This window comes from Galeopterus variegatus, unplaced genomic scaffold (genome assembly GCF_000696425.1).
Source record: "Galeopterus variegatus unplaced genomic scaffold, G_variegatus-3.0.2 Scaffold956, whole genome shotgun sequence".
NCBI classification, from domain to species: Eukaryota; Metazoa; Chordata; class Mammalia; order Dermoptera; family Cynocephalidae; genus Galeopterus; species Galeopterus variegatus.
Genome location: NW_007727067.1, coordinates 152,971 through 176,153, shown reverse-complemented (window position 1 = coordinate 176,153; position 23,183 = coordinate 152,971). Strand labels below are relative to the sequence as shown.

The 23,183-nt window shown below is 49.0% G+C and overlaps 1 protein-coding gene across 2 annotated transcripts in view; it reads right to left on the bottom strand.

Annotated features, from left to right (window-relative positions):
- Nucleotides 1–612: 612 nt before the first annotated feature.
- Nucleotides 613–23,183, bottom strand: part of TRIM3 (tripartite motif containing 3) — a 26,845-nt gene continuing 4,274 nt past the window's right edge. The window contains exons 2-12 of one of the 2 annotated variants that reach the window (XM_008573687.1): nt 18,206–18,371; nt 9,852–10,083; nt 9,464–9,615; nt 9,067–9,247; nt 8,059–8,791; nt 7,828–7,931; nt 3,237–3,404; nt 2,870–3,038; nt 2,526–2,596; nt 1,310–1,450; nt 613–1,186 (exon numbers count right to left, since the gene is read on the bottom strand). In XM_008573687.1, the coding sequence (XP_008571909.1) occupies nt 1,034–1,186; nt 1,310–1,450; nt 2,526–2,596; nt 2,870–3,038; nt 3,237–3,404; nt 7,828–7,931; nt 8,059–8,791; nt 9,067–9,247; nt 9,464–9,615; nt 9,852–10,083; nt 18,206–18,336 (2,235 nt within the window). In that variant the 5' untranslated portion in view covers nt 18,337–18,371 and the 3' untranslated portion in view covers nt 613–1,033. The remainder of the gene's footprint in view (nt 1,187–1,309; nt 1,451–2,525; nt 2,597–2,869; nt 3,039–3,236; nt 3,405–7,827; nt 7,932–8,058; nt 8,792–9,066; nt 9,248–9,463; nt 9,616–9,851; nt 10,084–18,205; nt 18,372–23,183) is intronic. The other variant, XM_008573688.1, reaches the window with a different exon arrangement.

Below are 23,183 nucleotides of genomic sequence, written 5' to 3'. Positions count from 1 at the left end.
ACCCTCGGCGCTGCTCCCGCGCCTTGCTCAGCCAGTGAGCGGAACCGGTCCGTATGTGGGATCCGAACCCTCGGGCGGGAGCGCCGCCGCACTTCCCAAGCGGCGCACTATCCAGTGCGCCACCGGGCCGGCCCAAAAAGGCAGTAATTTTGGAATGGAGACCAAGTGGATGGATCAGGGTTCTGAGGCTCCAGGGCTGAGTTCTAAAATTGGCCATGGCATCTCCCACACCTAGCTTCCACCTGGGCTAGCCTCAAGTCCCTATCCCAGGCTTGGGCTTCAAAGATTGCTTTCATACACTGAAACTGCTCTCTGTGCAGCTGCTGGCTGTGTTCTGGGCAAGGGTCATCCCCCCACCCTCCACTCCTTCCAAAGACTTGTCTATTTCTGCAGGAGATGCAGGGCCTGGAGATGGGGATTTGGCAGGTGGTTCAGGGTCCCAGTAGCTCCAAGTCTCTAGAGCATGCTGTACTATCCTGAATCTCCAAAACATCAGGACCTGTTTGGGAAGCTGGGTGCCCTGCATGACTACTTGCCCACCTTTTAATCCAGAACTAGTCCTACCATGATATCCACTCATAGCCCCACCCCACAAGAACCCAGCAAAAACACTTTGGTGAAGACGTTTATTTAATATGAAGGGTGGGTATTGCTGTCTCTGTCGGTGTGTATGGAATAGTAAGGAGACAACCAGAGGGACTTCTGCCCTGGAGTGAGAAGCTGTTCTGGCCCCAGGCTGGGGGGGTGGAGAGCAGACTGAGGGGGCAAGGGAGGTGTGTAAGGGGGGTATGGTGAAGCTCTGCACACATCCTTGGGACCACAGTCCAGGCCCACCCAGTCACCAAAGCAAGAACCGAATAAATAAAGTGCAACAATAGGGTTGGGGGTGGGGGAAAAGAGGGAAGGCAGTGGGCACACCTACGCCCACAGCCCACATTCAGTGCTGCCAGGTCTGGCCCACCTCCCAGCCAGACCCTCTTGTACAATCACCCCATGTCCATCCCTCCACAAGCCAGGCAGAGTCCCTGTGCAGCTACTGGAGGTAGCGATAAGCCTTAAAGCAGTGGTTGCCGGCATCAGCCACCACCACGTGGCCATCCGAAGTCAGTGCCAGGCCCTGTGGGCCGTACAGTGGCTCTGCAGACGTGTTGATGTAGGACAGGAAGGAGCCAGAGCTGTCAAATACCTGGGGAAGGAGTGGAGAATGGAGGGAGAGTTGAGATGAAGCAGATGAGAGGCTGTTCTGGGGAGGGATGAATGGGGCACAGCAGGAAACCTCACCCTCATGCCATCCCTGGGCCTTACTCACCTGGATGCGACTGTTGCCCCAGTCCGCCACGATGATGTTCCCATTGGAGTCCACGGCTACTCCTGTGGGGGCATTGAACTGCCCATTGCCCTCACCGTGGGAGCCAAACTTGAAAAGGAACTCTCCATCGGCACTGTACACCTGGTGGGGGAAGGGGCTGGGGACTGGGGACCTGGCCTCATACAGAGGCAGGGCCTTGAAGGAGGATGGGGTGAAGCCCCAGGGCTGAGGATCCCCGGATCTGCAGCTGTGGCCCAGATCTTCTTCCTAGGCTTCACTTCCATGTGCCCTGCTGCCTATAGGACATCTCCAGCTGATGTCCCTTAAGCATATCAAATCTGATAGCCTACCTTCCTTGAGAAAGCAATTCTGAGTTTTCTATCTCAATGAATGGTACCCCCTAGCTGGCTATGGGTCATTCTCAACTCCACCTTCTCTGCTTGATAGTCAATGAATTCACACAACCCCTGATTCTATTTCAAATCTCTCTCAAAATCTGTACCCTACATACACTGCCATGCCTTTATCATAGTCCAGGTTCTCATCTTTCTCATCTGGATCACTGCAAAAGATTGATCTTCCTGCCTCTAGTCTTGCTCCAGCCAAAGAGATCATTATAAAACACATAAGATTGTCTTGCAATCCTTCAGTGACTCCCCATAGCTCTAGGGAAGAGAACAAGCCCCTTAACAGGGCACACAAGGCTCCTCCTCACCTTGCACCAGTCCCTCCTCAAACAGTCTGAACTACTTGTGGTTTCTCAAATACACCATAAGGGTTTCCACTTCCCATTCCTGGCTCCTCCTGTGTCCTCTGCTTTAAAAACTCTCCTCCTTTCTCTACCTTCTGGTTAATTCTCTCTTGGGCTTTAGGTCTTTCTCAAACTGTCTTCCCTGAATCAAATGCTTCTGCTGTGCCCTCCCACAGTTCCCTGCTCCTCCCTATCACAGAATCTACAGTGTCATATTGTAATTTCCTGGTTACCTTTTTCTCTTCCCTGCTAGACTACAACCAAGAAGAAAGGCAACATGTTTGCTGTGTTCATCACTGTATCCCCAGCTTCTGGCATAGCGACTGGGGCAAAGTAACCATGCCATAAATGTTTATTGTTTGAATGAATGATCTCAAGGGGGAAAACAAGATGAGGGAGAGAGGGGTCTTATGGAAGAGGAAAGGATATTGGGACAATGGTCACGAAGGGTGGGAGGATACTGACCTTCACTGAATGGTTATGGAAATCCGTTACTACAATCTCATTCTTGTTGTTCACAGCCACAAAATGGGGCCCTGAAAATATAAAGTGGTCTTTAGGGCAGTCAGATGGCACACTGAGTGGGAATGGAGAAGAGTATCTAGAATGATAAAACCAGGGTGTTAGGAGAGGGGTGGGGTCTCGGGGGCTGAGATAAATTGTCTCTGGAATGATGGGGCTAGGGTGGTGGGAAGGAGGGGTGTCTCTAGGGCCAAGACATAGGATGAGGGGTCTTTAGAGCTGGGGTATCCAGGGGAGCTCTCTGGGACTGGGGAATCAGAATAGATCTTGTAGTTGTCCCCCTGTACCTGCAAAGTGGCGATCAGTGGTTCCACGGCCCCCAAAACGGCCAACCAGCTTGCCATTGGGCTGGAAGGTGAAAACGCAGCAAGATTTGTTGTCAACCACAATGATATGTCCATTCCGGTCTACAGCTACTCCCTTGGGGCCCATGAGGCGGCCAGCTCCAATCTTGGTCTGGAGGAAGGGAATATCTGTAAGGTTTTATCCTGGCTAGTAGGGGGAGTAGTCCCAGCCCAGCATCAAAGCAGAACCTTGGGCCAGGAGAGCAGGAGGAAGAACTGGACCAGTCCAGGCCCTGACCACCAGGAGGCACTACAATGGTCAGCTCAGCTGGTCATTGAGGTACAGAATGCAATGACAGCATGCTCTCACCTTGAACTTGCCCTCAGGGGAGAAGATGCTGACCCAACGGTTGTCGTAGTCTGCCACAATAATGTCTCCATTGGTGTCCACTGCTACACCTGTGGGGCGCTGCAGCTGCCCAGGTGAGCGCCCTCGGACCCCAAAACGGAACTTGAACTGACCCTCATTGGAGAAAACCTGGAGCAGAGGAGCAAGGGAGGGAGCAGGAAGGAGGGGAGACACTGTGGGCACAGAGGGAAGGGAGTAGGATTCTGAGGGAGAAGACCCCCTCCCCCCATTTGTTCAGTCTTTCTATTGTCTTTTTTTTTTTTAACTTTTGGCAGCTGGTCGGTAACAGATGGAACCCTGGACCTCAGTGTTATCAACACTATGCTCTAACCAACTGAGTTAACCAGCCAGCCCTATTCAGTCATTCAACAAGAACTTACTGACATCAAAGTAAGGGCAGAGAGAGGAATCAAACACAGCAGCAGACCTTAGGTGTGAACACAGCACAGGTGTGAATGAGACTGTGAGAATACGAAAGGTGGGGGGCACAGTGAGGCAAGGCTTCAAAAGAAGGGAATACCTGCACTGACAGCCTGCCAAGGATGCCAAATAACGACTCGAAGTCAGCCACTAGAAGAGGAAGGGCATTCAAGCAGAGTGAACAGTTTGTAAAAGGCACAGAGTCCAGTGTGGGTACTGATGGAGGACCTGCCCAATGTGGCTGGATTGCAGGGAGCACCCAGGTGAATGAGAGAAAGAATTACGTCTTATCCTGGATGTAATGAGGAGTCACTGAAAATTTCTGGGCAGGAGAGTGACAAGATCAGATTTGCTTTAAACAAAGAGCACTCTGGCTGCAGGGAAGAGTCAAGACTGGAAGCTAGCTGACCAGTCAGAGGCTGTTGCAGTAGTCTCAGTGAGAAATGATGACGGCTTGGACCAAGGAACTTGGCTGGAGGGAAGTAGGACTCAAAAGATATACTCATGTAGGAAGTAGACTCAACAGGATTTAATAGACTGGAAAGGGGAGAAAGTACACAAGGATTAGTCCATTCAGGCTATAGGGTAACTTCCTCCTGGACAGAGTGAACCTTTCAACCTCTCCCCTTCTCCTACCTCCTCCAGCTTAGATGCCCAACACGCTCAGGTCTTGCCACCCTAAAAGCACCTTCTTTAATTCTCCTTCCCTCTTAAGCTAAGCCTTCTGGCTTTTCTTTCACAGCCAAAACATTACTTACTGCATAGGTCTCATCCACTCTGCTTTGTTATAGGCTCTGGGGACACGAGATGAATCGCAACCAGGAGTGGCCATGGAGAACTCAAGTTTGGGCCTTGGCCTTGCTCTTTGATCCAGACCTGCTCCCTCTTTAGTGAACTGGGCTCCCCACTCCCCTTCCCTCCCCATCTGTTAGGCCTGCAGGGCTGTTTAAACTGGTCCCACCAAGAGACATCACTTCTTCCTGATGCGAACTTTCCACCAAACCCTCACTTGGTTGACCAACACAGCCCCTGGGTTCTGCACTGGTTCCCTGTGGCAGAGCAGCACTTGTCACCATGAGAAGGGAGGGAATGTGGGCTAAAGAGTAGAAGTGTGGGGGACTAAAAGGTACTGCCAGATGAGCAGCAAGGTAATGCATCTGCCTCCTCCAGTCTGAGCAGCTCAGTTTCAGGCTCCACACTAATGAGGCTTTGGGAGGTCTTGTTCTTCCCACCCTATCCTATCTAACCCCTTACACCTGGGCAACTTGTTCTCATCTTTCAGTTCTCAGAATTTCCAGGTCACTTCTTCAGAGAAGCCTTTAATGACCACAACTGCCCACCCCCCCAAATATACACATATAAGCTCCCCATGATATTCACTTTGTAGCTCTCTTCATAACAACTGTCACTTCATAGCTAAATGACTGTTAAATACCTGTGTCTCATTTTAAGGATAGAAGCCCTGCATGGGGCAGGAACTGCATCTATTTTGTTTGCTGCTGCATTTGCAGTACTAGCATCTGGCATCTGGCATCTGGCAAATAGGAGACATCCAACAAATGAATGAATTCCCCAGTTCAATCTCAGGCCTAAACTGGACATCTCCACTTGGATGCCCCACAGCCATGTCAAACTGAACATGTGCAAAACTGATCAACTTATACCCAGGCTAGCTCTTGAATGGCAACACCATTCAGTTCACCAAGTCCTGCCATTCTTGACCCGTCCCTCTTCCTCCACATCTACTGGCTCATCAAAATCTGCTACATTTGCTTCCTGAGCATCTCTAGAATCTGCTGGTGTCCTCATTTGGTCACTTAACATCTGTCTCCTATACCATGGTGGCAGTAAGTGGATCCCTGACCTCAGGGATCTCAGAGTCTAGTGACGGAAAGAGACTAAAACAAAATAGAAAACAAAACCATACAAAAACAAAAAACAAAACAACAAAACAAACCAGTGATTACAGGAAAGTATGAAAAGTGTATAGCAAAAGGCCGAGGGAGCTCAGAGAAGAATATGATTAATATTCTCCCTAAAAAGAATGAGGAAGTTTTCATGGAAAAACTAATAAAATTTTGGACAAAGACAATTACACAAGAACATAATATATACAAATCAAATTCTTCACTCAAAATCACACAATGTGTTTTGTCTTCTGTCAGCTGACACTGATTCCACTCAATGTAGGGATTTACCTCACCTTCTACCTTAGAAAGGTCCAAAGGACCCCAATCCTCATGAACTGAGAGTGGTCACACCCCATTTGCGAGCCCAACCCTTACCAGCCCTGAGGACCCCAAAGTATGAGGCAGAAAATCAGCTTTGGAATCTAAGAGCCAGGCTTCTAGCAGGGTGAGAGAAGTAAGGAGGAGGACTGCTATAGGAATAGCAGGTGTTTGGAAAGGAGAGGGGGCTGCACCAGGACCCTCTCAATTCCCCACCCTGAAACAATGGACAAGCACAGTCCCTCACTGGGGGAGACAAAGCGGCTCCTGTCTTTCTGTGCATGGGAGCACCCTTGCATGTGCACAACAGGGAAGGAGTCTCAAATCTCAACTTTTATGCCAGGAAGCATCCCTGGCCTAGGGGGGAGAAAAGGGGGTGGAGGGTAGAGGTGTATACAAGTTGAGCCTCAGCACTATCCCCTACCTCCCAATTTCCGAATCCCCTCCTCATTATCCAGGCTGGCCTAAATGGCCCACTGTGCTGCACTGGGTCTCTCCAATCCTCTGCTATACCTAGGAACAGGGTGGAAATGAAGGGGAGCTGGACAGGATTAGGAATCTGGCCACAGAAGAGTTCCTGGCCCCTTTCACCTGCTAGGCAGAAAGCGGGGACCAGATAGGAGCTGACACCGAGGTGAAAGACCTTAGCAGAGCTGGATCCATATCAGGGGTATTCAAGCAGGGTCAGGAAACATAAATGTACAGGTGCTGTGAAGTAAAGACCTTCAGGGAAAAGTTTTGCTACCTCAAAAATATGTTTCTAAGAACTCAGTGCATGGTAGTTTGAAATAATCCCTGACAGGATAAAATCAAAATTCCACAGCATTATCTCTAAAACTATTTACAATCTGACCTCAGCTACCCCCAGCTTCTAATAGTAATCTACCTCCAGCCTGCTGGGATCCTTCCAATTAACTGAACAATCCCTACAACGATTTTCCCACCTCCTTGCTTTTGCTTACAGCCTCCACCTGGACAATGATATTTTTAACAACAGCTAACAGAAAGTTCACCAGGAGCCAGGTACAGTACAGTTAGGTCATTTAATACTCCCAGCAACTCTATGAGGTATGCTTTTCCTAATTTTACACATGAGTTAACTGAAGATCAAAGAGGTCACATGACTTGTTAGTACATGGCAGAGCTGGGATTCAAGCCCAGGTATCTGGTTTCAGAAGCTGAGCTTTTAGCTACTATGCTGTGTCTACCACACTGGTGCCCAGTGTACTAGGTTCTGGGCTTACCACAAAGAATAGAGAGAGAAAAAGCCACATCTCTTGGCTTTAAAAAGGAGCTCACAGTGCAGCAGAGACCATGTCCATTCAGCGTGGCAGAAGCCTGAATCAGGTGTGTGAGGTACTGGGAGAGGCAAGGGCAGGACCACCTGTGAGGATGTTACAACTTCTAGCCACTGAAAGGCACCCCCTTTGTCCAAGTTACCTCCACTTGACTGTCTAGCCAACCAGATTATTGCAGAGACTCCAGACAGACAACATACATTCTGGAGCCAGGCAGGTGTGTTGGAAGGGGAGGGCCGGCCTACACCCTGACCATTAGGAGAAAAGGGGAGGAAGTAAGACAGCCAGCTGGAGGCTCAACTAGAGGCAGAGAGGAAGGAGGAATGAGCCAGATCCCTGATGTCCAGGAGCTGATCTGGCCTGAGCCACGGCCTGTGAGGTAGAAGCTGCCAGCATAGTAAACCTGGGTTCCTGACTGGAAGGTACTGGTTACTGTTGTGGCCTGTGGGGGTGGGGTGGTGCTTTGATTCATTGTTCTTTAAGGAATGGTACCATCTGTAGGGTTTCATCTTTCAGGAGGTGACCTGTACACTCTTTTTTCAGGAGGCTGTACCTTGAGAACCCTTATTTTGGTGCTGGGGAGAGCAGGGCGGTAAAGGCGCTTACCTGGATACATTGATTGTTGCTGTCTGCTACCACTATGCGGCCGCTGCTAGCCGCCGACACACCTTGTAAATTGGTGAATTCGCCCTTCTCCCTTCCGCGACTGCCTGTGGGGAAGCGATGGAAGGGAGAACAAAAGAATCCATCTGAGGTCATTCTGAACCTCCCTCCCCTCCCTGCCCCGCCCATGGCCGGGGCCCGTCCCCCTCTGGCTCCGCCCTCGGCCTTCTATACCAACACGGAAGACGAGTTCGTCCTCAATTGGGTTGTCCTTCCGTTTGCCGCCTGTGCTGTACATGGAGCTTGGCCTACGCACCGCCTTCTGGCGCACATGGCTGCCGGGCCCGCCTGGGGACTTGACGCGGCGCTTCACATCGTCCGGGGAAGGAGGCAGGTCCCCGGGACGCAGGGCGCGCACGCGGAAGGGGCTGCCACGCACCGGCTGTCCATACAGCAGCACTGACAGGAGCAGTTCGCCTTCGGTGCGCGCAGTGTACACCAGCTCATACGTGCCATTCTTGTGGTCCACCACCGGCACGGGAAGGCGCGTGCCGTCGGGGCCCGTGATCTCCGCGCGCAGCTCGGCGCTGCCTGTGCGCACCAGCCGCCCATCCTTGTCTTTGGTAGTGACGGTGAGCGAGGCGGGCTGGCCCACTAGCGCCTGGCGCAGGCCCTCGCCCGTTGCCACCGTCTCATGTGCAGTGGCGCTCGTAGTGAGCAGCGCGCCCAGATTGAGCACCGATCGCCGTAGCCCGTCAACCTCAAGGACCAGTTCCAGCTGTGCATTCTCGTGCGGCCGCTCAGGGAAGGCCTGCGCTGCCAGCGCCGCCAGCCGCTCTCGCATGTGCTTGCGCACCAGCAACACCTCCGGAGCCGAGCCCAGGCGCAGTGCCTGCTCCGCGAAGCTGCAGCTACTGCCGATGTGTTCCTGCCCCTGGCGCAGTGTGTCTAACTGGGTCTGCAACACCTGAGGAGGGGGGAGGCGAGGAGGGGGTGAGCAGACTGACACAGAGGGAGTCTCTGCGATTACTGATGAACTTGTAGTACCCTGGCATGAAAGAAATACAAGAGGGTGAGTGTGGACAAGGGACACAAATGCCTGCAGCACCTACGGGGCCATGTTGGGAGGCAGAAAGCATAGGCTGGGGAAAGGGAAGCGCTGGTGTGGAAGGCAGGGGAAGGGATGGAGTCAGTAACAGCATCCCATGATGGATGATAGTAAGGAAGTCTGAACAGACGCACCTTCTGCTTGGCCCCACAAATCATCTCCAGGTCGCTGACCAGAGCCTGCTTGCGCTGCTGTAGCGCTTGCTCCAGGTCCTCAAAGGCTGCGCTGATCTGGGCCAGGGCCTCTGCCTTGCGCTCCTGCAGCTGCTGGCTGATGCCCCCCACTAAGGCGATAGCTGCCGATAGTTGTGGCAATCTGGGGAGGGGAAATATCTCATACGGTGTTGCTGGGGTTGCCCTCACCAACCTATCCCTTCTCCCTGGGGACAATATTGTTGCCCTTCTGGAGAGCCCCTACATGAGACCTCTCTGATACTTCTATTTCTGCCCTTCCCAGACCCCTTCTCTCCCCTGCTGCTGTTGAGATATCATCCCTGTGGTCCCCCAGCCCAGGTCCCCACCCTGTGCCTACCGGCCACGCACAGCCTCGAGCTGGCGCTGTAACGCTGCTTTGTGCTGCTCCACCACATCCCGCAGCAGCACCGTGCCGTGCTCCCGATGCTCCCCTGCACGGCACTCCCCGCACATGGCCGTCTCACAGGCCTCACAGTAAAACTCCATCGTCTGGTGGCACAAGGACTCCAGTCAGGCAATGGCTACACACCACACTTCTTTGCTCCCTCCCCTCTCCATCTGCCCTCTTTGCCCCTCACCCTCCAAGTGCATCCCCTACCTGGACCACTTATCCAGAGAAACACCCTCTTACCAACAGCCATACAGCTCCACCCCCCACCTCCCCAAAGCTTCTCCTTCTCTTCCCACCCCAATTCCTGGCCTCACTGGGCCTCGCTTGGGCCCACCTTGCCTTCATGGTTGGGGCAGGAGAGAGGGCGGCCAGCCACTGCGCTGAGGGGGTGGGGGTCCTCGGGGTCATGGGCCCCATCAGGTGCCTGCTGCATCGCCTCCATGAGGCTGCTGATGAAGAAATTGTTCTGCAGTGCCGAGACTCCCTGCTCTGGGAGGATGGACGTCTGCCGGCATACCGGACAGGACAGCGTCAGGCTCTGGGCAGGAATGTAGTTCTGGAGACATCTGGTCAGGAGGAGGGGGAGTCAAAGGAAGGGTGGGTGGTGTCAGTGCACCCCTCCTTATACCCCCCATGGGTGCCAACCCCTCTCCTTACAGGTGTACCATTACAGTTCACTCTGAAACCTCTGTTTGGCATACACACCTTATCCACTAGCAGGCATAAAACTCCTCAACTCACAACTTAGAACACATCCCTGACCTTTCTCAGAAGAGCAGACATATCCGCATTCCTCACAGTGTGTACAAACACAGGCTCACCTTTTACAGGTGTTTACTAACCTTTCTCATAGAAAATGTACAACTAGTGCCCCCCTCACCCTTTAACTCATTAAACATTTACCAACTGCCTATTCTTGCCAAATTTGTGCCAAGCTCTGGGGATAAAAAGATAAAGCACAGTGCCTGCCCTTAAAATACTTCCAGTCTACAGAGAAAAAGAAGTCACAGAAATAGAGAGTTTAGAGAAATAAACAGTGTAATGATTAAGGGTCCTGGAGCTAGGCTGCCCATGTTCAACTCCCAGGTCAATCACCTATTATACGCCTGACAAGTTAACCAAGGATTCTTCCTTTGTAAGACGGAGACAGTGCAGACTTCACAGGGTGTTAGAGGATTAAATGTAAAGTATTTATTTACATAAGTAATATAATTTAAAGAGAATTAAATGTAAAATGCCTGAATTACCCAAAACACTATACATGGTAGGCTACTGGTATTATTTATCATTAATATAAGGAATACAGTAGATGCAGTGATAAGGAAATGCATCTGGCTCAGGGTGGGTGGAGAGGGCTTCAGAGGTAATGTAAGCTAACTCTTCATGGTTAAATAACTGTTAGCCTAACCAAAGACAGGTGCAGGAAGAGGAGGAAGGCTGTTTCAAATACAGAAGGCAGCAAGAAATGGGTAGGAACTATAAGCAGTTTGATGTGGCTGGAGACAAAATCCAAGGCAAGGAACGGTAAGAGAAGCCAAGGAGCTTAGAAGTTCTTCCAACAGCAACAGGGAGCTGCAGGAGTGTGGTACAGCCAGGTGTACACTTTATCAAGTTCCTCTTCACCACCTCTGGGTGGACGGTGAATTTAAAGGGGATGAGAAAGCAGACAGGGGTGGTGGCACCATCATGTGGTCAACATCTAGTTCCCATTTATTAAGCACCTATGTGTCAGGTGCTATGCTTTGCATGTTATGTTAACAGACTCAGAAAGGGCAACGGGTCCAAGGTAACAAAGCTCCTGGGCACTGGAGCCTGGATTCAAATGCAAAGCAAAGTATGTGCTTAGCCAATATACTCTTAAAATAGTCTAGGCAAGAGGTGAGGAAGATCAATTTAGGCAGTAGCACAGTAGACTATGAGGTGGGAACAGCTTTGAGAAGTATTTAAGAAGTACAGCAGGTGAGAGGTGTTGTCTGATTGGACATGGGGAGTGAGAGAGAAGATGTCTTGGTTGACTCCCAGCTTCATAGCTTAGATAACTGAGTGGACAGTGGTGACATTCACTGAGATGAGAAACACAGAAAGAGGAGGAGCATATAGGGAAGTTCAGCCTTGTCCTGGTTAGATTTAGTGCAACGGTGGAACACTCGGGAAAAGTGGACCAGTAGACAGTTAGGGAGAAGGGGAGAAGGTAGCTTAGAGACAGACATGGGGGTGCCATCAACATTTAGATGGCTTTGGTGGCCATGGGAGAGGATGAGATCATCCAGGAAGAGGTAGACAGTAATGAGAGAGAGAGACAGAGCACTCAGCAAATACTGCATGAGGACAGCAAAGAGGACCAGGCAGAGAGGTGGGAGGAGCAACAGCATCAAGGCAGCAAGGTGAGTGGTGCATTTCTAGAGGAAGGGAATGAGTAGCCTCAGTGTCAAATGCAGCTGAGGAGTCAGGCAGGGTAAGGACTGGAAAATGCCCACTGAATTGGGCACATGTGAGGGTCCTTTTGTCTGTAAGGAAAATAGTGAGGGAAGTGGTGGTGGAAAGCTTGACTGCTGCACGTTAAAGAGTAAAGGGGAGGTTGGAAGTTTGAATGAGAAGGGGGTTGAGGGATCAGATGGTGCTAAAAGAGGACAAGAGGACAAAGAGTTTTTACTGTTAGCAATGTGAGTTTTCAGCATGTTTATAAATTGAGAAGAAGCCAGTAGAGAGGGAGAGGCGGAAGAGACTAGACCAAGAGGACCAAGTCTTGGGGATGGGGAAGTGGCTGGGGTTGGCCTGCGGAGGAGTGGACCCCATCCTCTGAATCAAGAGAGGTGGACGCAGAGGAGCGCAGGGGACAGCGTTAAAGAGAGGGTACCTAACTTGCTCTTACAAATTACCCAGTTCTGTGTATTTTGTTACAAACAGCAGAAACAGACTAATACAGAAAATTGGTACCAGAGAAGTAGGGTGTTGCTTATAACAAATACTTGAAAACGTGGAAGTGGCTTTGGAACTGGGTGTTGAGGAGAGGCTGGAAGAATTTGGAGGAACAGGCTAGAAAAAGCCTAGATGCTGACAAAAGTTTAGAAGACAAGAAAACCAGGGAAAGTTTGGAATGTTTTAAAGATTGGTTAAAGGTGGTGGCCAGAATGCTTATGGAAATATGGACAGTAAAGACCATTCTAAGGAGGTCTCAGATAGAAATAAGAAGGAATTTATTAGAAACTAGGGTAAAGATCAACCTTGCTGTGAACTGGCAAGGAACTTGGCTGCATTGTGTCCATGCCCTAGGACTGTGTGGAAATTGGGATCTAAGAGTTGTGAACCAGAGTATTCAGCAGAAGAAATTTCTAAGCAGCAAAGCATTAAGGAAGCTGCATGGCTACTTGCAACAGCCTATGCTGAGTTATGGTGGCAAAGGCATGACATAAAGCCAGAATTTAAAGGCAAGCAGAGAGTAAAGATTTGGAAAATTTGCAGTCTGGCTATGTGGTACAGAAGCAGAGAGCATGCAATGGTGCAGCCCAGTGACCATTAGCTAAGAAGATTAGAACAAAAGAAAGGGATTATCAAGAGGAGAAAAAGGCCCTGAAGGTATTGCAGAAGCCTCTGGGTCCAACCTTTGCATTTCAGGTACAATGACCTAGGGAGACAAAATGGTCTTGGGGAACAGGCCTGAGGCACCCTCCACAGGCTCACTGCCCAGGGCCACCTCGGAAAGCTGCTTCTAGCACCAGCACCCCAGCTGCTTTGGCTGCTCCAGCTGTAGCTAAATTGGCCCCAGGTGTTGCTGGACCTGCAGCTTTGGAAAATAGAAGCCAAAAGCCTTGGTGGTGTCCACGTAGTGTTAGGCCTTGCAGGCTTGCAGATGCCAGAGCTCTGAAGGTTTGGGACCCTCCACCCCAATTCCAAAGGATGTATGGAAAAGCCTGGGAGCCCAGGAAGAGATCTGTCACAGGGGTGGATTCACCACAGAGTCTTTGCTAGAGCGATGCCAAGAGGAAATGTGGGGTCAGAGTTGCAGCAGAGAAACCCTATCAGTGCCATGTCTAATGGAGCCATGGGAGTGGGACCGCCATGGAGACCCCAGACTTGTAGAGCTGCTAGCATGCAACACCAGCCTGTGAGCACTAAAGCATCATCTGAGACCAGGAAAGCCATAGAAGTGGAGCTGCCTCAGGACTGGGGGACTCAACCCTCACACCAGTGTGCAGAGGACATCCAACATGAAGTCATGGTACATGATTCACCAGCTTTGAGATTTAATGCCTGCCCTGCTGGGTTTTGGACTTGTTTCGGACCTGTTACCCCTTTCTTTTGGCCTATTTCTTCCTTTTTGAATGGGAATATGTACCCTATGTTTGTCCCACCATTGAATCTTGGAAGTAGATAACTTGTTTTTGACTTCACTGATGGGCCTTTGAACTTTGGACTTTTTTTTTTATTCCTGACTGGTAAGGGGATCACAACCCTTGGCTTAGTGTCATCTGCACCACGCTCAGCCAGTGAGCGCACCAGCCATCCCAATATAGGATACGAACCTGTGGCCTCGGTGCTACCAGCACCGCACTCTCCCAGGTGAGCCATGGGGCCAGCCCTGAACTTTGGACTTTTGAGTTGAAACAAATTAAGACTTTGGGGACAGAATGAATGTATTTGTATGTGGAAAAGACATGAATTTGGGGGGTAGAGTGCTGCAGACTGGATTCCCCCAATCTCATTGAAGGTTAAATCCCCATTGTAACTGTTGAGGGTGGGAAATCCTATTATGGTAATTGAAAGGTGGAGCCTTGAAGAGGTGATTAGATTGTAGGACCATGCCTTAGTGAATGGATTAAAAATGGTGGTCAGGGCCATGGTTTGGAGGGCTTTAAAAGAAGAGTGAATAAGGAAGTTGTCCTCTTGCTCTCTTTCTGCTCTCTCTGCTTCCACCATCTTGCAATGTGAGACCCCTGGGTCACTGTCACCACCACCAGATGTGTTCCTTGGACTTTGGACTTCCCAGCCTCAGAAACTATAAGCAATAAATTTCGTTTTCTTTATATATCACCCAGTTCCATAGTATTTTGTTATAAGCAACAGAAACAGACTAATACACTTGCCTCAGGCAAGATCAGCTGCTGAGAGTGACAGAGGGAGGATTCAGAAGAATGGTGAAGGCTGGAACTAGTCATGGAAAAGAGGGGAAGAGGATGCGTACTAGAAACAGATGTCAGGACTGAAGGAAGCTGTGTTTGGAGACCACTAATTTGGGGAGGGAAGATCTGCATTTTGCAAACCGTCGCATATCCACAATCTCTTCTCTTAATGGTCCCTATACATTTTGATCTTAATTAATTAAAATTTAATGAACACTAAGTGCCAGGCACAATTCTAAGTGCTTCACAAATATTAACTTATTTAATTGTGACCTAGTTTCCCCTGCAGTCAAGTAGAGAATTGTTTTTGTTTCATACTCCACATTCCTTGGGCCAGAAGGTGGGGTTGAGTCCTCCCTCTTCCCTGCTGGAACATTTCTAAACTATTTGCCTTCAGCTCCTTTGAAGCTCATGCCTTCTGTCATGAGCTTATGCCACCCCTCCTTGTTATTCTCTCCACTGGTCTTTCTCTTGGCTCACTCTCTTCTTCAGTTATCTACCTCCCACCGCACACCCCCCGAACACACACAGACACACATACCCTGCCATCATTCTTATTGGCACTGACATCCACAAGATGACCCATCCACCATCCTGACCTCCTCAACACCCATAATCTTTTCCTTCACATCACCTCAGCTGTCCACTCCCATGCTCCCACCACTACCCACACCTCATCAACTGTCACTGTGTCTACTCTGAAATCTGCATTTCACCCTTTCCACTCCATTCCCCTGCAGCTCTCTTCCCAGCTCACTAAATATAGTGTTTCCCCAGCAAACCACCTTCTAACTTATCAATACCTCTTTCCTACTTGGTGAGCATATCTGGCCTACAATAGCTTCCTAACTGCTCTCCGGTTTCCACTCTTGCTTCTCTATAATCCATTCTCTGCACAACAGCCAGAGGGAGCTTTAAAAAAAATCTAATTTAGGGGCTGGCCAGTGGCTCACTCGGGAGAGTGTGGTGCTGATAACACCAACGCCACAGGTTCGGATCCCATATAGGGATGGCCGGTTAGCTCACTGGGTGAGCATGGTGCTGACAACACCAAGTCAAGGGTTAAGATCCCCTTACCGGTCATCTTTTTAAAAAAATTTTTTTAAATCCTCCAATGGTTTCCCATTGCGCTTAGAATAAAATCCAACGACTTTCCTAAAACTTACAAGCTCCCCCATGAACTGTCCTGACTCACCCCAACTTCTCCTCATTCCACCTTCCTCTTCATTCAGCTACACTGGCTTCTCTTCTGGTCTCTGAACGTGCCCTGTTTACTTTTTCCTTAAGACTTTTGCACAGATTTTTCCATTGCCTGTAACAATCTGCATATGTTTGTTTTCTCCTCATTCTCAGGACTCAGGTCAGATGTCACCTCCTCAGGGAAGCCTTCCCTGATGACTATACAGAACAGTTCCCAGCCCAACCACCTCCACTTACTCCCTGTTTATTTCCCATAAAACACTTAACACAAGCCATGACTCTCTTGTTTAGTTATCTGCTGGCTTACTGTCAGTCACTGCCCACTAGAACATAAGCTCTTGGAGAGCAGGGACCAAGGGATAAACGAATGAGTACTAGTTAAGAGTGAAGGCTCTACAGTCAAGCCTGGATTCAGACCTCAACTACTTACTTGCTGTGTAGCCTGGGAAATATTTCTTAATTACTTAATGACTCTGAACCTTAGTTTCCTCCTCTCTAAAATGAGGATAATAAAATATCTGTTGTGAGGATTAAGTAAATCAATACATGTAAATAAATCACTTAGCCAGTCTCTGGCAAATAGAAAGCAATCAATACATGGTAGCCATTGATATTATAACTTCTCAGGCACTGATTTTTCTCCAGGATTGCTCAGTGATCTAGCCACAGGAGAAAGTGCAGATATGTCCAATTACAGCTCTGATCCGGCACTGGGTTTAACAAATGTATGAGGGAATTGTATAGGGGCCAGTCAGATGGTCAACCATAGGATCCAGGAGAGGAAAGAAAGAAACAGAGACCAGGATGGAGTTGGTGACTAGGAAAAGAGGGAGCAGTCAAAGGGGCCATACATCTGTATGGAGTCAAAGGTGGCATAGTGGGAGTGGGGCAATGGGAGCCAGGAGTGAAATATTGGAGTTTATGACCACAGAAGTGGTATTATTCTGGGTGATGACAAGATTCAGGGCATGGTTGGGAGAGATTTGTTACTGAGGTGGAGTGGGGGACGTACGTGGAGAAACAATCAAGAACCAAGATGCACAAGTGGGTAGTAAAGTCCCCAAGTTGATGGGAGAATTTGAATGGGCAGGGACCATAGCCCAGTGTCAGGATGGCTGAGACTGTTGCCAACTAATGAAGAAGAGAGGACAGTACAGCTGGAATCTCAAAGAGCAAGGCTGGAAGGGAAGTAGTGTCCCTGAGGCAGAGCCAGATTTCACTGAAGGCAGGAAGCAGAGGGAAAGCTTGGATGGAGGTAATGGTGAGAAGACCCAGGGACCAGATCAACCGAGACAGAGCATTAAAGGATGAAGCCCCAAGGAAGAACATTGTCCAAATACAAATGTGATCATGTAAAAACCCCACAGAGGCTTCATATGCCTCTCAGGGTAAAACCCAAATTCCCTAACAAGTCTACAAAGCCCCACATGCTCTGGCCTCCACCTGCCTCTCTAGCTCCTTCCCAGCCACTCTCAGTCATACTCACTCTGCTCCAGCCCCGGGGGGCTTCTTCTAGGTCCTCTTACCCAACACATGCCCTCATGCCGCATGGCCTTTTCCCATGTTCTCTCTTCTGCCTAGAATGCTCTCCTAACTGCCTTTACCTAGTTAACTTCCTTTACCTAGTTAACTTCCTTTACCTGTTCATCCTCTGGATTATACCTCAGGGAAGCCTTTCCTGATTCTCCAAACTAAGAGAGAACCCATATGCTATGCTCACATACCTTAGCGCTTTATTTGCAGCACTTACTAAGGGTGTAATATTATATTTATCTATAATCTGGCTATATGATTATTTGATTACTATATTTCTCCTTCTCTGTACTGTAAAGCTGTTTAAGAGTAAGGATCATATCTGGTTTTGCTCATCACTGCATACCCAATGCCTGGGATAGGGTCTGGCACATAGTAGTTGCTTAATAAATAAATATTTGTTGAATGAATGAATGATGGATAGAAGCCTAGAGGATGGGAGAGGTTGCCTTTCACTCAGTGTCTGAAGACGACAATAAGGATGGACCTCTAGCTTCAAATATCCTCCCACTGGTCATAAACTCTGCTGGTGCCAGAGCTGGTTGAGAATCTCAGCACCATCTGATTTCTCTGGTGGTGTCAAAGGCTGCTTTGGGGATTAGGAAGGGGCAGAGAAGGCCCTATTCTACACAGGGACCATAGCCCAGTGTTAAGAGCTTCTGGTCCTCTCACAGATTCTTGTATCCAAACCCTCATCTCCTGCAGGCTGGGGTTCACCTGCTCCCCTCCTATGTGTGCACATTTTCCCTCACCTACTACAAATTTACACAGGCTGCTCCCCTCTAAGGGGGGTCTGCAAGGTCCTCATCCCTCCCTGGTACACACACCACCTCACCTCTCACAGAAGGTATGCAGGCAAGGCAGAACCTTTGGGCACCGGTACCGATCCAGGCAGATGCTGCACACCAGGAACTGCTTGTCCATCGACTGGACCTCTGGGCCAGGGCTGTCCTCCCTCTTTGCCATAGTGCCCACAGATGGCTCCTGCCACTCACTCCAGCCTGTGTACAGAGAGATGGTCAGCACCAGGGAGGCCAGCACTCTCTCTCTCCACCCGATCCCCACCATTCAAATATCCTGTAGAGAACTGCCTCCACCTTTCTTCCATGCCAGGGGCAGGACAGGGCAGTGATTGGAAGGAGCAGGGTAAAGTAGGTAGGTTGAGTTACCCCTGAGCTCTGTTTAAGAGCACAGACTTAGGGTTAAACTGGATTTCAAACCCGGCTCAGCCTTTCACCATCTATGTGACCTTGGACAATTCATATAACCTCTCTGAGCCTCAGTTTCCTAGTATGTAAGTATGGGAATAATAATACTTGCTTCAAATCGTTGTTTTGAGAATGTAAAATAGCACATGTCAAGTGTATCGTACCTATTTTCGCTGACAAACCCATCCTTCATCTCCTCTGCTTCCCCTAAACTCTCCTCCAAAAGACCTTCCAGATAGAGTGTCCTTCCTCTGACTACCTGTATGTCTTCTATCTATGCCCTGACCTACCTCTTAGTACAACCTTCTGGGATTACACTGTTTTCCATATCCAATCAGTATCAAGGTCAGGGTTGCCTTCCGAATATATTATCTCCTTCTCTCCAACCTCATAGCTACTGCCCCCAATTCAGGCCACCATCAGTTCTCTCCTGGAATACAGCACAGCCTCCTAACTGGTGTCCTTGTCTCACTTGTGTCTACTCATCCATCCCCCTGGCAGCCAGAATGGGCTTTCTAAAACACAGATTTTATCTTGTCACTATTCCCTGTTTAAATTCCTTCAACAGTTCTCCACTGTCCAGATAAAGTCCAAACTCCTTAAATTGGCCAACAATGCTTGACTTTGGCCTGTACCTTTCTCTAGAACTCATGTCTCATGAGTCTATGATCAGTCACACTGTTTTCTTTTCAGTTCCTGGAAAAGTCCTTGTTCTCTTTTGCTTCTGGGCAGTATACATTCTATTCCCCTTGCCTGAGATCCTCTTCCTGTTCCCTTTGCCTGGCTGACACCTAGTTATCTTTCAGGTCCCCATGTAAATGTCACTTCCTTTAGAAGGCATTCCCAAATTTCCCAAAGCCTGGGTTAGGCACTCCACCTTTGTGTCCTTCACACCCCATACTTCCTCCATCCTTGCCCTTATATGCTACACAGTGATATTCTTGTTACTTCTCTGCTTCCTCTTCTCCATGCAGTGTTCTTGAGGGCAGGCATTATATTTTATTTTTTCATTCCTAGCACTTAGCCTAGAGCCTGATATAAGGATATAACTAGGGCCAACCCTGTGGCTCACTCGGTAGAGTGCGGGACTGGGAGCACAGAGGCCACGGGTTCGGATCCTATGTAGGAATGGCCGATGCGCTTGCTGGCTGAGCACGGTGCGGGCAACACCACACCAAGGGTTGTGATCCCCTTGCCGGTCACACACACACACACACACACACACACACACAAAAAAAAAAAAAATCTGCATAAGGATATAACTATATTTATTAAATTAATTAAGTAATTCAACGCGGTGCAGGCAACACCACACCAAGGGTTGCGATCCCCTTGCCGGTCTCACACACACACACACACACACACACACACAAAAAAAAAAAAATCTGCATAAGGATATAACTATATTTATTAAATTAATTAAGTAATTCAACAAATATTTATTTACTAAGTGCCTACTTTGCTGGGGATCAAGTGATAAAACAGATATGGTCACGGTCCTTCTGGTGGAGAGGTGGTGGCAGATATTTAAAAACTAAATAACCAAGTAAATACATAATTACAAATTGGTGGCAGGAGAGTGTGATAAAGGAAAATAAAAGACGCTATGAGAAAGAACACTTTTTTTTTTTTTTAAAGATGACCGGTAAGGGGATCTTAACCCTTGACTTGGTGCTGACAGCACCACGCTCAGCCAGTGAGCGAACGGCCATCCCTATATGGGATCCAAACCCGGGGCCTTGGTGTTACCAGCACCACACTCTCCCGAGTGAGCCACAGGCCGGCCCAGAAAGAACACTTTTGATTGGGTGATCAGGAAAGGGTTCTCCGAGCATGTAACTTTTAAGCAGAGCTCTGGGGAGTGGGGGGAAAATGGTAGTGTGGGTATGGGGAACAACAGGGAGTGAGGGAGGCTGAAGGAGCAGCATGATGAAAGTTCATGGACAGAAGACTCATTGAGAACCTGCAAGGCCCATGTGGTTGGAGCAAAGTGAATAAAGGCAAAAGGTAAGTTTGAGATATGAAGGACCTTGACGGCCATGTTAAGAATTTGATCTTAGGGCCGGCCCATGGCTCACTTGGGAGAGTGTGGTGCTAATAACACCAAAGCCAAAGGTTTGGATCCCTATATAGGGATGGCCGGTTAACTCACCTGGGAGAACATGGTGCTGACAACACCAAATGAAGGGTTAAGATCCCCTTACTAGTCGTCTTTAAAAAAAATTTTTTTTTTATTTTATCCTAAGTTGTGGGGGTGGGTGGGTAATGCAATTTACAAATAAATATAAATAAATTAGAAAGCTACTCTGGCAGCTATGAGGATTGAAGAGGAAGAAGAGCAAGAGAGGCATCAGGGAGACCAGTTAGGAGGCTACTGCAGTTCTTCAAGTAAGATAATGTTGGGTATTAGCAGAGCTATAGGCAAAAAGGTGGACTGATTTGAGAACTATTCATAAGGTTGAATCAAAAGGACATTGTGATGGATTGGATGTGAGAGGGAAAAAGAATGTCAATGACTCCCAGGTTTTTTGTCTGTGTAAATGGCGGGCCATGAACAGAGACAGCAAAGAGGAGGTGATTTGGAGTATTCTGTTCTATGCATGCTAAGTTTGAGGTGTCTCAGAGATGTTCAGGTAGAGCTGTCAAATAAGGAACAGAATGTAGGAGCTCACGAGAGAGATCAGAGCTGGTTATTGACTTGGAATTATTGGCATATTAATGGTACTTAAAGCAATAAGAACGGATGATACCGCTTAGGGACAGAAAGTAGAGAGTGATAAGAAAAGAGCTCCGCACAAGGGAGGAGAGCCAGCAGAGGTGACCAAAAACGAGAACCCAGGGGGGTGGGAGGAAAAGCAAGATAGTGTGGAACCAAAGACATCGAGGGAGAGAGCAATTCAGGAAAAAAGAGGGGTGAAGAGTGAAAAGGACTGAAGAGTCTCCACCAGATTTAGTTGTGGTAGGAGCAGAAGCCAGGTCGGAGTGACTGAAGAATGAACAGAGATGAAGAAGTTAACACAGTAAATGTAGACAATTCACTACAGAAAACTGGCCATGAAAGGAGGAAGAAAAATAGCTGGACTGGGCTGGCCCATGGCTCACTTGGGAGAGTGTGGTGCTGATAACACCAAGGCCAGGGGTTCGGATCCCTGTAGACAATTCACTACAGAAAACTGGCCATGAAAGGAGGAAGAAAAATAGCTGGACTGGGCCGGCCCATGGCTCACTTGGGAGAGTGTGGTGCTGATAACACCAAGGCCAGGGGTTCGGATCCCATGTAGGGATGGCCGGTTAGCTCACTGGGTGAGCATGGTGCTGACAACACCAAGTCAAGGGTGAAGATCCCCTTACCGGTCATCTTTAAAAAAAAAAATAGCTGGACTACTTCAAAACAGGCAGTGACTAGGACCAGGTCACCACTGTCTGTGCCCAATTAGATGTGTCATGGGCCTCTCTAAAGACAATGAATGAATGAATGAATGCAGGCATGCATGCAGGGAGGCCAGTGCAGAGCCCCCTCCAGGCTAGGGGAGGGATAGGAGACATTCTCTCCTGACGTGGGCACTGGGATCCTAAGGTTCTCTCTCCAGATGTGATGGGTTCTGAATCTAGAGACTAAATACCAGTACAACATTGCAGGAGAGAGGACAGAGTGAAGGTTGGCGGAAGGACTGGGAGGAAAGCTGAAGCTTCTGTTTAGTGAAGGGGAGGGCTGGGAGGAAAAGTAGGAGTGGTCTGTTAGGCCCTGTTGGGGCAGCTGGATATCAGGCTCCACCTCTCTCCAAGCCCAAAGGGCTCTCCCCGCCTGTCACACAAGGGCGGGGATTGGGCTACATCCAAGGACTGAAGGCTCCTCCCTCCCTTCCCCTTCCTGCTTCAGTTCCCCACCCATACTTACTGGGCATACAGCAGCTGAGGCCATACCCCAGCCTGAATCTAAAACTCCCTCCCTCTCCTGGGTTCCTAATCCCACTTCTCCCACCCAACCGGGCTCTAGAGATCTCCCCCCAAGATCTTTAGAGTCCATATATAGGTGGTTGTTCAAGTGGACTGTTTATCACAGCTGGCACTTGGAGGGTCTTGGACTCAAAGCTGGATTTTTCCCTCTTTCCTCGGGCTGCCTTCTGCCATCCTTGCATCCCTTACCTCCAGCCATCCTTTATGGCTCAGTTCTAAAGACACCTCATTCCCTCATTCAACATTCACTCAACACCTCTGCTAAGCCTGGGAATACAAAGATAAACAGTCACAGCTCAGCCTTCATGGATTCCACAATCTGGCAAACAGATTACTGCAATGCAATGTGGTGAGGGCCATGATGGGGAAGCACAGATTGCTCCAGGAGCACAGAGAAGGTTACCTAACCTAGCCAGGGTCAGGGATGGGTCGAAGGTAGGAGGCCAAGGGACTTTTCCTAAAGAAAGTGACATTGAAACCAAGAATTACAGGATGAGTAACAGTTACAGAGAGCATGGTGCTTTCTGCATCAAGAGGCTGGATCATACACTGTGACGGGAGGGGGGGGGGGCTAAGAAACCAGATGAGGAGGTATGCAAGAGCTACATCATACAATGCTTTCTTGGCCTTATTAAGGAGTTTAGACTT